This window comes from Myotis yumanensis, unplaced genomic scaffold, assembly GCF_028538775.1.
Source record: "Myotis yumanensis isolate MYYU_CA2020_CCGP unplaced genomic scaffold, mMyoYum1.0.hap1 SCAF_14, whole genome shotgun sequence".
Classification (NCBI taxonomy): Eukaryota; Metazoa; Chordata; class Mammalia; order Chiroptera; family Vespertilionidae; genus Myotis; species Myotis yumanensis.
The window spans coordinates 5,654,863-5,669,042 of NW_027223765.1; the positions used below are offsets into that span (position 1 = coordinate 5,654,863).

The 14,180-nt window shown below is 43.6% G+C and overlaps 1 protein-coding gene across 10 annotated transcripts in view; it reads right to left on the reverse strand.

Annotated features, from left to right (window-relative positions):
- NKTR (natural killer cell triggering receptor) overlaps nucleotides 1–14,180 on the reverse strand; it is a 38,134-nt gene that overhangs the window by 4,181 nt on the left and 19,773 nt on the right. For 6 of the 10 annotated variants that reach the window (XM_070391499.1, XM_070391504.1, XM_070391494.1 and 3 more), the window contains 9 exons: nucleotides 13,900–14,122; nucleotides 12,864–13,019; nucleotides 11,371–11,458; nucleotides 10,747–10,892; nucleotides 6,413–9,289; nucleotides 1,951–2,046; nucleotides 906–962; nucleotides 562–591; nucleotides 286–390 (listed from right to left, as the gene is read on the reverse strand). In XM_070391499.1, the coding sequence (XP_070247600.1) occupies nucleotides 286–390; nucleotides 562–591; nucleotides 906–962; nucleotides 1,951–2,046; nucleotides 6,413–9,289; nucleotides 10,747–10,892; nucleotides 11,371–11,458; nucleotides 12,864–13,019; nucleotides 13,900–14,122 (3,778 nt within the window). The remainder of the gene's footprint in view (nucleotides 1–285; nucleotides 391–561; nucleotides 592–905; nucleotides 963–1,950; nucleotides 2,047–6,412; nucleotides 9,290–10,746; nucleotides 10,893–11,370; nucleotides 11,459–12,863; nucleotides 13,020–13,899; nucleotides 14,123–14,180) is intronic. The other 4 variants (XM_070391497.1, XM_070391503.1, XM_070391495.1 and 1 more) reach the window with 3 other exon arrangements.

Here is a 14,180-nt window from a genome sequence, read left to right on the forward strand (position 1 = left end):
GCTTTGGGTGGACTTCTCTCTTTACTCCTTCCAAGAGAAATGTTTGTCTAAGGAAGATGTGAATATTTAAAAATCCATTTGAGAGTCAACATTAACAATAACTAACAAACATTCCCTGGCAACTCTTAATACAAAGGCCACATTTAGTAGCTGCCTGTGGGTTGCTGAAATTCAAGAGGAAGAAAAGGATTTCTGTCCTAAGAAGATTATGCTATCTCTCCTAAGTCTACCGCCTCGCACACCCAGTGCCCACAGGAACGTGCAGTGTTCTGGGGAGGGACCCACCTGGACCGCCTGTTGTAGCTTCTGCCTCGGTGGTAACTGTCGCTCCTCTGGCTGCGGCTGCGACTGCGACTCCTGCTGTAGTAGCTATCGTAAGTGTAGGACCTGCTTTAACAGCAACAACAAGCACTAAGGTTTCCTACTCAAGCACTCATATTCCCACTTATTTTTAGGAGCTTCAGGCTGTTTTCTTAGAACATGGGCACTATTTGATGGTGTGAGGCACATGTGCATAACAAGTACTGAAAACATTTAACAAATTCCCCAAATCAGACTTACCATATTAAACAGAAAAATGTTAATTCTTTTCTGCATTGAAAAATATCACAAAATTAACACTGAGTTAGTTGGATTGAATCTGGTGGGTTTCAGGCAATTATATTCAATAAACACCTGCCATTACAATTTGACATCAATTGTCCCTTTCGACACTAGAGTACAATGGGCCAACAGAAAAAAACTGTCAAAGAGACTTCATTTAGAAAGGGTATGATTTCATGAGACAAATATGTGTGTCTAAGTTTCTCAATAAAATGCAACACATTTTAAAGGGAATTAAGGGTTTTATAAAACAAGGCCTCTCAATTCTGCCCCGCAGGTGGCTGCCCAGTCCCCGTGCATACCTGGACCGACTGTGGGGATCGTATGAGGTGCTCCTGGACCTGCTCCTGCTGGACGTCCTAGTAGTAATCACAGGAGGGACTGTCATCTTAGGGGTCAGGACAGGCTACATCAAAACTCTAGACACTTATTTGCCCATCAAGAAGAAAACAGCTATACTGATTCTGTCTTTTTTTTTTAATGTATTTTTTATTGATTTTTTACAGAGAGGAAGGGAGAGGTATAGAGAGTTAGAAACATCGATGAGAGAGAAACATCGATCAGCTGCCTACTGCACATCTCCCACTGGGGATGTGCCCGCAACCCAGGTACATGCCCTTGACTGGAATCGAACCTGGGACCTTTCAGTCCGCAGGCCGACGCTCTATCCACTGAGCCAAACCGGTTTTGGCTGATTCTGTCTTTATCTCAAAAGCATGTTGGATGTTTTAAAAAGCATGTTGGTTTTCATAAGAAAGATTAAGTTTCTGCTCTTCTGCACCTAAAGAAAGTCACTTTGACCTGGGGTGGTAAACACACAATACAGCACACAGATGATGCACTGAAGAACTGTATACTTGTAACTTGCATAATTTTATTAACCACTGTCACCTCAATAAATTCAATAAAAAAAAAGAAAGTCAGTGGGGAGGCTCTATCTGGGTGGGGGAGGAAGGTCTGCCCAGGGAGGACACTTATATGTAAAATGAAGCTGCAGCCGTGGGAAATACCCGAGAGGCCTCCTTTTTCCTTCTGGTTCCCCCTTTAAAACTCCTCCTATCCCAATCTCTCACCCAACTAAAGAGGTGACTGCAGATGTGGTTAAGGAAGATGTACTGTGAGTCGGGAGGAGGAGGAGGTAGAGGTCACAGGGCCTCTTTAAAATATTTCTACTGCTTCCCTTTCCTCATTCTGGGAAGATCCCAGCCTGAGAACAGCCAGTAAGAATCTGACTGCCCTTTTAAAGAAAGAACTAGATGAGGAAAAAGCTGGACTGGCCTTCAGCAATGACAGGCCTTGAGAAGCAGACGGGATGGAGACCATACAGGAGGGCGGGTTCCCGCTCACCTATGACTTTTGTAACTGCGGGAGGAACTGCTCCGGCTTCTTGTTCGGCCTCTGCTGTACCATCCTCTGCTCCGACTTCTAGAGTAGCTTCTCGATCTACAACGAAGAGTGGAAAACTGTAATCATAGCAACTCCCCATGCTGTTAAACTTAATTACTTAGAGGGCAGGAAGGGGAAAGCACAGTCAGAGGGAAGGTCGTTGGGAAGATCTCTCAGGCACTCCTCACAGTGGGTATGGCAGTGACAACTAATAAGGGTTTAAAGTGCACTGAATGAAATAAAGAAAAGCCAGGAAAGGCTGGTACAGGTATGTCTATAGGAGCCCTATTAGTAATACTGGAAGAGGAAATAATCCAATCTTTATCAATGGTAGAACGGGTTAAAAAAATTAACGCACAGATTTATACTGAAATGTTCTAAAGCAGAAAAATGAATTAACTACAGCCTTGTGTATCAACTGAGTTATCTCTCTGGAACATAATGTTGAGTGAAAAGGCAAATGTAGAACATCCTATCTAATAATAGACAAACATGGTAATTAACCATACCTCCAACACGCTTCCCATTGGCTAATCAGGGAGATATGCAAATTAACTGCCAACCAAGATGGCGGCCAGCAGCCAGGCAGCTGAAGCGAACAGGAGGCTTGCTTGCTCCAGTGATGGAGGAAGCCAAGGTTCCCCGCCTGCCGCTGCTGGCCTCTGAGTTGCACTCTAAGAAACAATGTTGCGATTATAGAAGCTAAACAAACCCCAGAAACCTGCTTTCAGCCAGCCGGGGCTCAGAGCTGGAGTTGCAACAGTGTTTCAATTATAGAAGCCAAACAAACCCAGATACCTGGCTTTCAGCAGCTGAGGTCTCAGAGCTGGAGCCGAGCCTCAGAGCTAAAGACGGCTCTCAGTTCCAGTGACAGCCATAGAAGGTAAATAAATCCCAGAATAAAAAAGAAAAAAAGGAGAGGTTGGGAGCTTCAGTCGCCCGCCAGCCTGAAAACGGCTCTCAGCCCCTCAACCAGACTGGCCAGGCACCCCAGTGGGGACCCCCACCCTGAAGGGGGTGTGACCAGCTGCAAACAGCCATCATCCCCTCATCCAGGCTGGCTAGGCACCCAAGCAGGACCCCCACCCTGATCCGGGACACCCTTCAGGACAAACCAGGCCTCTATCTTAGATAGTAAAAGGGTAATATGCAAACTGACCCTAACAGCAGAAGGACTGGATATGACTGGTCACTATGACACACACTGACCACCAGGGGGCAGATGCTCAATGCAGGCGATGCCCTCTGGTGGTCAGGGCGCTCTCACATGCCAGGCTGATGGCTGCCAGTACAGCGGTGGTGGTGGGAGCCTCTCCTGCCTCCTCAGCAGCGCTAAGGATGTCCGACTGCAGTTTAGGCCTGCTCCCTGCTGGCAAGTGGACATCCCCCGAGGGCTGCCGGGCTGCCAGAGGGATGTCTGATTGTATCTTAGGCCCAATCCCCCGGGGAGCGGGCCTAAGCCAGCAGGTGGTCATCCCGAGGGGTCCCAGACTGCGAGAGGGCACAGGCCGGGCTGAGGGACCCCCTCCTACCTCCCGAGTGCACAAATTTTTGTGCACCGGGCCTCTAGTATATAATAAAAGGCTAATATGCAAATCGATGGAATGGCGGAATGACTGGTTGCTATGACGCGCACTGACCACCAGGGAACAGATGCTCAACGCAGGAGCTGCTCCCTGGTGGTCAGTGCGCTCCCATGGGGGAGCGCTGCTCAGCCAGAAGCCCTGAGCTGGGCTCACGGCTGGCGAGCACAATGGTGGTGGCAGGAGCCTCTCCCGCCTCCGCAGCAGCGCTAAGGATGTCCGACTGCTGGTTTAAGCCGTCAGTTGGACATCCTCTGAGGGCTCCCAAACTGCGAGAGGGTGCAGGCCAGGCTGAGGGACCTTCACTGTGTGCACGAATTTTGTGAACTGGGCCTCTAGTTACTTATATAACCAATAATTAAACTCTAATTTTTTAACCTTAAGGACTACAGTCATGTTAATCTTTATATATTTGCCTGATTACTTTAAGAGTTCTCAAAAGTGGAATTGTTAGGTAGAAGAGGATATATATATCCTCCTATATAATAAGAGGCTAATATGCAAATCTACCAAACGGTGGAACGACTGGTTTCTATGATGTGCACTAACCACCAGGGGGCAGACGCTCAACGCAGGAGCTGCCCCCTAGTGGTCAGTGTGCTCCCACAGCCAGGGAGCGCCACTCAGCCAGAAGCCAGGCTCATGGTTGGCAACCGCAGTAGCGGTGGTGGGAGCCCCGCTTAGCGCAGGGAGCGGGCCTAAGCTGGCAGTCGGACATCCTCCAAGGAGTCCCGGGTTGTGAGAGGGCGCAGGCCGGGCTGAGGGACACCCCCCCAGTGCATGAATGTTGTGTACTGGGCCTCTAGTGTGTGTGTGTGTGTGTATGTGTGTGTGTGTGTGTGTGTGTGTATAGACTTTGAAAACATGCAAAAGCAACACTGTATAAGGATAGAAACATTTGTGGTAAAACTATAAAGAAAAGCAATAAAACTCAAAGGGAAGTCAGAATAATGTTTAGGAGAAAAGAGAGAAAGTAGGGTAGCATGGGTAGGGCTACATCAGGGATGTCAAAGTTCTATACTAGTATTTTAAGTTAGATGACATTTTTTATTACTTCTTATACCTTAATCACTTATTTTATTTGTATATCTATTTAGTATTTAATAAAACAAATAAAAACTCAAGTAATGCAATCCTACCCCTCTGCACTCACTTGGCCCCCTGCCCTTCTCCCCAGTTCATACATGTTACTCAGGATCAGGACAATAGCCCTAGTGTAGGCTACTTATGTAATGTAGTACCTCACAGGTTTTATGCAGTTTTGAACACATTATGTCCTAATAAGATTCTGGTCATTTACCCAGCAAGCACTTATAAAGCAGACTCTGTGAGGGACTGGAATATGAGTAGGGAGCAGTCTCTGGATTAGCAGACATTTAGTCCATCCAAAATGTCCATCTGGCTGACACCAAATGGTCCCTGATATTTGGTCCTATCAAAAACATCCATGTTTAAAAAACATCCCTGGGTTCAAAGAGCTCATGTTTATTTCTATATATATTTTTAATCCTCACCCGAGGATACGTTTACTGGTTTTAGAGAGAGGAAGGAAGAGGGAGGGGGAGGGGGAGGTGGAGAGGGAGGGAGTGAGTGAAACATGGATGTGAGAAACACCACCTTTTGGTGTATAGGACAATGCTCCAACCAACTGAGCCACACCAGCCAGGGCTATTTATATTTTTTATTTAATACATAAAAAATACTATCATGTTTTAGTGGTCCAATAACTGTGGGGTAGCTGTACTGCCAACAACAACACCCCTTCCCACCCACCGCCCTTGGGGTTAGGCAGATCAGAAGATATGGACCAACTGTGTCCACGGATGCTTTGGATAGGACCAAGATGTTCTGCAAGGCATTCCCTGACTTTAACGAGTTCACAGTCTAGTAGGGGCATCAGGCCTAGGTGGGTAACCAAAACAGAGAGGCAGAGTTCAGCTATCTCTCAGTATACTACCCTCAGCTGAACAGCTTAGAGCAAATTCCTTAGCTTCTCTATGCCTCACTTCATTTATAAAATAAAATACCACCCACCTCAAAGGTACTAAATGGGAGTGGCCAGCATCACCAACAGCTCAGAGCTATCAGAGTGTAAATGGGAAGGCAGATGTTGAGCAGACAGGAGGCTGGAGTAGCTAAACAGGCAGCTGCACCAGGGGGTGGGCCTAAGCTGGCAGGTGGACATCCCCCGAGGGGTCCTGGACTGCGAGAGGGTGCAGGCTGAGCTGAGGGGACACCCGCCCTCCCCCGTACCCCCCCCCAAGTGCACGAATTTTTGTGCACTGGGCCTCTAGTAAAAAATAATACTGAATGTCAATTGTACTTGGAAAAAAAAAATAATATATATATATATATATATATAAATATAATATAATATAATACACACACACACACACACACACACACACACACACGATGCTCATCTTGAACAGGCAACTTTGTCTCTCTGGTCCTCATCTCTCATGTATGTGAAGTGGAGGGTTAGACAGATAATCTCTAAATCCTTTCCATCCTGTAAATTCAGGATTCACCACTGACAGGTGAGAGAACAGCTTCATACCTTTAAAGATTAACAACTTGCCACCTAGCATAGCAACTGATTTCTATTGCCAGGGAGCTTCAATTGCAAGTGAGAGCCTTTTACAATGAGCCTAATTTCTTCCCTGAAATCTACTCCGTGTCCTCAATCTGCTGAGTCACATAGCACAAGACCTCTCCTTATTCACCTTCCAGATATTTGGAAATAGCGATCTTGTCCCTAATTCTGATGTTCTTCCAAGCTAAACAATAACAGACTCTCTTTGAGAGGAAAAAAAAAAAAGAAAGAGAACATTGCTCACCGATAAGATGATGTGGAACTTCGAGATCGACTTCGTGAGTGACTGTAGGAGACGGACCTGGTTCTATGTCTTGATTTGGTTTCAGATTTGCTCCGAGATCGACTTGGACTCCTGGACTGGCTGTCACCATCCCGACTAGGTGTCTGCTCATCACTTGAACTCTCCTGATTTCTAGGCCTCCGGTTTAAGCGTGCTGTCTTTCTCACTTCATCAAAGAGGGATCCAGGCCGAACTTTATTTTTGCTTTTAATTTCTATTCTCAAGCCTTGTGGTTTCATTTCAGGCACAGCCGTCAATGCCTTAACTTCCACGGCACTGGATGTAGCCGTCGGTGCTGCCAGGTTTCCCACCCCTTGCAGGGGCTTCCATTTATTATCCAGGAGGCTGACCGGACCCCTTTCGGCCGCCTCCCTCCTCACTGTGCTTTCCACAGCACTGGCTGAACCCGCAGAGCTGCTGTCGGGTTTCCCCACCTCCCGCACCGTGGGGATTTCAGACACGCTGCTTTCCTGTTTCCCCACCTCTGCTGCAGGATGCTCTGCCTGCTTTACCACAATGCTGGTATCTGGGGTGTCAAGCCTTGAATTTCCCAGAGGGGATGTTCCCTCCACTTTTGTTGGGGAATTCCTATCAGGAGTGCAAATCTCCATGTTGTCATCTGCTTGGAACATGTCTTCCACTCCGCCTGGGACACTTTCTTCAATGTGCTGAATGTTTGGGGGAGAACTAGTGACATTTTCCTCAGTAGCTGAAGGTGTGGGAGAAATGCTGAGTTTACTCTCATCGTTAGCAGGCTGCTCAGTATCTGATAAAATCGTGATTGCATTCTGTTTATCTGAAAGGCTGCCGTCTTCACAGGGCTTCTCGGTTTGGGGGATATTTCCTTTTGTGGTTTCACTGTTTTCAGAAGCTTGTTTTTTCTCCTGTGACTCCTGAGTCACTTGCTTCTCATTACTCTCCTCCTCCTCCTCTTCACCAAATTCTAGTGGGGGCTGCCAGTGAAATGCTTGTTTTCGTTTTGGGGCCTTATGCTTTTTGTCTTTTTTCCCTTTCATTTTCTCTTTCACTTTTTTGGTGTGTTCCCTTTTCAGAGCTTCCTTTGACGCGTGTTTGTGCTTCCTTGGCTTTCCCCTAGGGTTTTCCGAGTTGGAACAGGACCCCTCAGAATCAGAGGTGGATGACCGCTGTTTGCTCGACTTCCAAGCATCATTACCATCGGGCAGTGAAGAACTTGAAGACTTTGTTGTGGGTTTGGCTTTGATGTGGATTTCACCAAACTCTGATTCAGAATCTGATGTGGCCTCACCTTCCTCCTTATCAGAAGACGGCAGGGAATTCTTTTTACTGCTCTTAGTTACATCTCGTTCGGAATTCGACTCAGAGTCCCATTTACTCCCAGCATAATTCTTCCTTTTGGGCTTACTGGCACTTCTAAAGTGATCAGAAAGATTCTCTTTCAAAGTTCTCTTCTTTGAACGCGGGCATTCCCGTTCAGGCTTGGATTTCTCTTCATCTCTGTTTTTCTCTCGTTTGTTACTCATTTCCATTTGGCCTTGCTTCTCTTTCTCCTGGGCTGACTGTGTCACCTGAACACCTGAGTGTTCACTGTCTGAAGAATAATCTAAGGATGACCTGCTTTCGCTATACTTTCTCGGGCACGAAGACTTGTCTCTGCCTTTGGTATATTTACTGCAAGGTGCCTTTTCAGAGCTGCTGCTCTGCCTTTTATGTGAAGTGCTATTTTTCCCACTGGATCTAAATTTTCTCTTTGCTCGTCTTCCAGCATCACTGCTAACAGAAGAATATGAAGATGATCTACTACATTGTGAGCGATCGCTGTATTTATTTCGTGAATGAGATCTAGATGAGGGAGACCTAGACCTCGAGTGTGAACTAGCTACACTTCTCGACCTTGTGTACGATCTGGAATAAGACCTACTCCTAGAGGATCTGCTCCTTGACCTTGGGGAACTTTCTGAACTTCTATCACTATATTTTGAATAAGCACTCTGATCACTTTCTGAATTTTTTTCTCTTTTATTGTAGGATGATGAACTACCAGTCTCCTTAATATTTGTTAAACTGTAAGTGCTTTGGATGGGTAGCAAATGGGTTGTTTTTGCTTTCATTTCCTGAATTCGCTCATAAGAGGGCTTCCAGGGCTTCTGTCCAGGCTTCCACCTGGAAGGAGGGGGACTGTCACTCAGTGGTATTACAGGAATATGTTCTGCCACCACTGGCTGTTGTACTAGGATGGTTTCATTCTGTGGCACTGTTGCTCTTAAAGGTTCTGTTTTAACTGGTTTATTTTCACTTAGCTGAGGGGCTGTTCTTTTGGGGGACTTTGATGCTGTCCGTTGATGCCCTGACTTGGAACTAGATCTGGACTTTGATCTACTTGGAGAATGTGAGGAGGATTTCGATGGAGTCCGTGATCTTGAGCTTCCTCTAGAGTAAGACTGGGAGTGAGATTTGGATCTGTATGAGTCTCTGCTGGAATGGGTGGAAGAGCTCTGATCACCCTTATCAGATTTAGACCAGTCCCTCTTGGATGAGTGATGAGAGGATAGCGAGGAAGAACGAGATCTCCTTTCTCTATCACAAGGGAATTTCATTCGTCGGGTAGAAGATTTCGAGGATTCTATGTCAGATGGTACAATAATCCTTCTCTTCTTAGTCTGTTTGTGTCTTCTGCAATGTTTTTGCTTTTTAGCTTTCTTTTTATGTTTAACTTTTTTGTCTTTTCTGCGTTTTTTACGGTGACTATCAGAGTGTCTTGCTGTACTAAGGTCTGAATAATATCCATTGTAAGACCATGATCTCGATCTTTGGGACAAGCTTCTTTCGTCCCATCGGCTTGAACAGGGGTCACTTAACCTATAGAAAATAGCATAATATGCATCCATTACTTCCAAGCATATTTTGTATATTTAAAAATTTTTTTAAATGTATTGATTTTAGGAAGAGGGAGAGAAAGAGAGGAAAGGGGGAGGGGAGCAGAGAAATACTGATTTGTTGTTCCACTTATTTATGCATCCATTGGTTGCTTCTTGTATGTGCCCTGACAAGAGATCAAACCCACAACCTTGGTATGTTGGGATGATGCTCTAACCAACTGAGTTACCCGTCCAGGGCTTCTATGTTTTAAAACTAAAACACATTTGTTGTCCATACAAATGCACTGACAAAAGCCTCCTTAATGACAGAGTACTGGCTCTATCAACACTTTAAGCACTTGCAGGAAGGATAAATCAGAGTGACTGGCCTGATCCTGACCTTACAACTGCAGACACAGGGGCAACTGCTAACAGAGCCAGTTACAGAAGGTTTTTCTCCATAGCTAAGCAAAGAACTTCAAATTTGATAGGAAAATGTAAAATGGTTTTGAAAACCAAACCAACTAATCATAAGAGCACTGCTGACTACCATGTTCCTGACTGTGAGTAGCTAACCCTCTGCCTCCAGGAACAATGTTAAACTCAGTTCCCAAACAATCCTGTGGAGTCCCTGCAGATACAGGACAGCTACCCGAACTAGAAGAGAAACCCCTTTTGCTTACGAAGCTGGCAAGACTATCGTTTTAGCTCAGCCTCACAGAGATAATCAAGACCTTCCCCTAAGGTTTCAACTACTTACTACAGAAACTGAGGAAAAGTACGTGAAAATAGACGCAGGCTTTAAATCTCACTGGTAATGTCAGGCTCAAAATCGAGCGTTCACAGTACCACAGTGTCTAAATCACTTCCACACCGCAGATGCACACCTTTTCCTTCCTCTTCCCATCTCAATCACGCTACAGGACGCCCACACCGAAAAAGAGAATTTTATCATGAACAATTACAGAGGGTCCCATTGGTATGTTTTCTTTTTTTTTTTAAAGTCTATTTTCACTAGCTATTCTGAGGCCAGTCCCATTTCTAAAATAAGCATTCCACTGTGGGGTGTCACTTTGTCCTGGGGTCAGAAGTGAAGGGATACACTGGATACAGATTTTTCTATCTATCAATTCACTCATCAGTGACTAAGAGACCTGGCTATGAAAGTACCTGCCATATCATTTTAAGTCCTGATTATTTCTAAAATTGAACAAGAAATCTTTGAGAGACTCAGTAGGTTTACAGTCTTGTGGGGGAAAATTTTGAATTAAAAGCACCCCAAGGCCATCAGCCCTCCTGGTTCATAGCACCATTTTTACCAAGTATTCCCAAATGTATTCTCTGGTCACTGTCTAATTTTGTTTAAATCTTTAAGGAAAAATCCAAAAGTAAGTCTCTATCTACTTTACACTTAAAATATAGCAGACACGGGATTGTGCGTGTACGCAAAGCTCTTACTTATCTCCTTTACTCCACTTTTCTCCACTAGGAGGTCTGTATGCTCTCAGTCTCTGCATCTCCTCTTTCCAGTGAGGAGGAGTCTCACTGCTGTCATCATCATCTGATTCAGAGCAGGACCTTGACCTTGGAGGAGTGTGATAGCGCTTTAAAAACAAAGACAGGAATCACTATTTTAAAACTGCTCCTCAATTACAGTCTGCTATAGGACAGAGTTAGGTGTAAGACCCAATCTCAGACCCCATTCAAAGGCAATAGTGACTGAAGTGGCAAGAGGATGATATAAAGTTATATCAAACAATAGCAACTAAAAGAAATAGGAATGGCTGAGATTCACCTAAAATCACACGTGAAAATTTCCTCTTCGAAGTCCTAATGGTTACATTCATTAGCCTGGAGTATTCAGCATACTAAGATTTCTCACTGATTGCTTCACATGTTTATTTCATACCTAAACCCATTCAAACATGGCAGGGAACTCTAACAGCATCACCTTCCCATCGTTACGGAGAACACCTTGGACAGATTTTGGATTCTCCCTAAAATTAAAGCTAGGATTTTGCCTACAGGTAAAAACATTTTACTGCTTAGATAATTTGAAAAAAGAAGTATTAACAAACATACAATTGTGCCCCTTCCTTTAATCTTCCGTCCAGACTTTGACACAGATGGTTTCTGATCACTTACAATGGGTGTAGCATCAGGAATCTTCCTGGAAAGGAGAATTAAAAATAAAAATTAGGACATGTAAGCAGTTTTCTCAATGTTTACATGTACAATTTATGCTTCTATAATACAAAAACACTTTATTTAGACCCAGCATTTTTGTAGAATGAGGCACTCCACAAAATCTAATTCTTTAAGCAAATGTTTTAAATGCCAAAACAGGGGGGTGGGGATGGGCTGGGGGTGAGGGGAAAGGGAGTAACCCAACTGGATAGAAAAACATGATACTAGTAGTATCTATTTTTGCCAAGCACAAAATCATTTTAAGCGCAGTACTATTTTTAAACAAAATCCTCTTTTTGTGTGTGTGTGTGTGTTAATCCTCAACTGAGGATATTTTCCACTGATTTTAGAGAGAGAAACATCAAGGTGAGAGAGTTACATCGATTGCTTGTCTCTCACACACACCCCGACCAGGGCTGGGGATCGAGCCCACAAGCAAGGTACGTGTCCTTGACCAGAATCGAACAAGGGACCCTTCAGTCCATGGGCCTACATTCTATCCACTGAGCCAAACCAGCTAGTGCAAAAAATCCTCTTTTAGATGTCTCTTGTCAAAAAGTAATGTTCTAAAGGAATCCTGAGTTATTCCTGATTCTGATGCTTAGTTGTGCTTTTTTAAGTCATTTTTAATTTTACTTTATATTTCTTACAGTTCATCTGTCTCCACCTCTCTACTATAAACTCCCTCTTTCAATGCTCTGAAATGGGTGCCTCATCTTATGGGCAATTTTAAGAGTATGGATTTTGTGGTGACTATAGTTCTGCATGCATAAGAAGTTTTTTCATACCTCATCTTAATATAATAGCTAGCTTTTACTGAGTACTTACTATGTATCAGGCATTATGTTAATGAGCATTTTTAAATACACTCTTTATTGGGTACAATATATATAACACAGAATTGGCCATTTTAAGCATACAATTCACTGGCATTAATTATATTCACAATGTTGTGCAACCATCACTATTTTCTTTCTAAAACTTATTCATCACCCCAAACCAAAACTCTCTTCATTAAACTCTAATTCTCCATCACCCCAACTTCTGTTTATTACTCTATTAGATCCAAAGAGTTCAACTCACTTTGCTCTGACAACCAGTTTCACCTCTAATGAAAAACCAAGGAAATAAGATTAGTAATGAAATCTTTCCAGGCCTCCAACAAGAATTTCTCCCCTGACCTACTTGTCCAGCCCCCTTTTTCTACTACTTATAGAATATGAATTCTGAAAGGTAGGGTAAATGTCATTCTTGAATCTGATATCTCCCATAGTTAATTTTCAAGCGCCTTGACTATAGGTCATGCTCCATAAATGAGTGTGGAACGGCAATGAGCTGATGAAAATCATCAATCGGAAATAAAAACACAGGTTAACCATCCTACTTACGGTTCAGGTTCCACTGTGACAAGAGGCATATCTCTTCTCAGTAAGAATCGGTTCTCAGGCACTGGCGGTATCTCTTCTGGGCGGACCACAGGCTTTTCCCTTTTAGCATTTGAATCCACTGACCTTTTTCCATTGTTATCACTTCTCTCAGAGTGACTTAGAGAGAACATACCAAGTTACCAATTAAGATATGTAATGTTTGCATTCCACAATAATAAAAGCACATAAAATTAGATATTAAATAGCAAAACTACTGATACAAGTCTCACTCGAAAGGTCTATACCAGCCGTGGGCAAACTACGGCCCGTTTGAAATGAATAAAACTAAAAAAACTAAATAAAACTAAAAAAAAAAAGACCGTACCCTTTTATGTAATGATGTTTACTTTGAATTTATATTAGTTCACACAAACACTCCAGCCATGCTTTTGTTCCAGCCCTCCGGTCCAGTTTAAGAACCCATTGTGGCCCTCGAGTCAAAAAGTTTGCCCACCCCTGGTCTATACAGTTTCCTCAAAGAGAACATATAAAAATGTCAACTCAAGTGAAAACCCACAGTACTAAAATTCTGAAAATTGTCAAATGTATCCAAATTTTTTCTTTTAAGAGTTTCAGGGAGCCCTGGACTACATGGCTCAGCTGGTTGGACATTGTCCGGAGCACCAAAAGGTTGCTGGTTCTATTCCTGGTCAGGGCACATGCCTGGGTTGTGGGCCCAATCCCGGTTAGGGGGCCTGCAGGAGGCAGCTGATCAATGATCCTCTCTCATCATTGATGTTTCTCTCTCTCTCACTCTCCCTTCCTTTCTCTCTAAAAATCAATAAAAATATATTTTTAAAAAGTTGCAGGGATTATTTTCACCTGCAAACAAATAAAATGTTTATGCTACCCTATATTTGCCAGACTTCATTTACAGTAAAAAGATGCTCTTTTTTCAACAATAGGTTGCAGAGCTAAGTTACAGAATTATACATGCTTTCCCCATTCTAGGGAGTTTATTTTTTTTTAGGTACGATGATTCTAGGGTTTCACTTACCCTTTTGGACTCACTACATGTTTATTCCTTGGCTCTTCTGAACTACTTGCTTCCTTTCGTCTTTTTTTAGGATGTTTAACTTTTGGCCTCCTCTTATGTTTCCTCCTTCTGCTTCTCTCACGTTCAATTTCACTTTCTGAAGATGATTCTGAAGAGGAAGAGGAATTGGAAGAGGAATCCGAGTCTTCTGAATGAGTTGGTTTCTTCCTTTTTTTCTCAAAAACTTTCAAGAAATATTAACAAAAATATTAGTACTGGATTTCAGTGCCTACCTTTCAGAG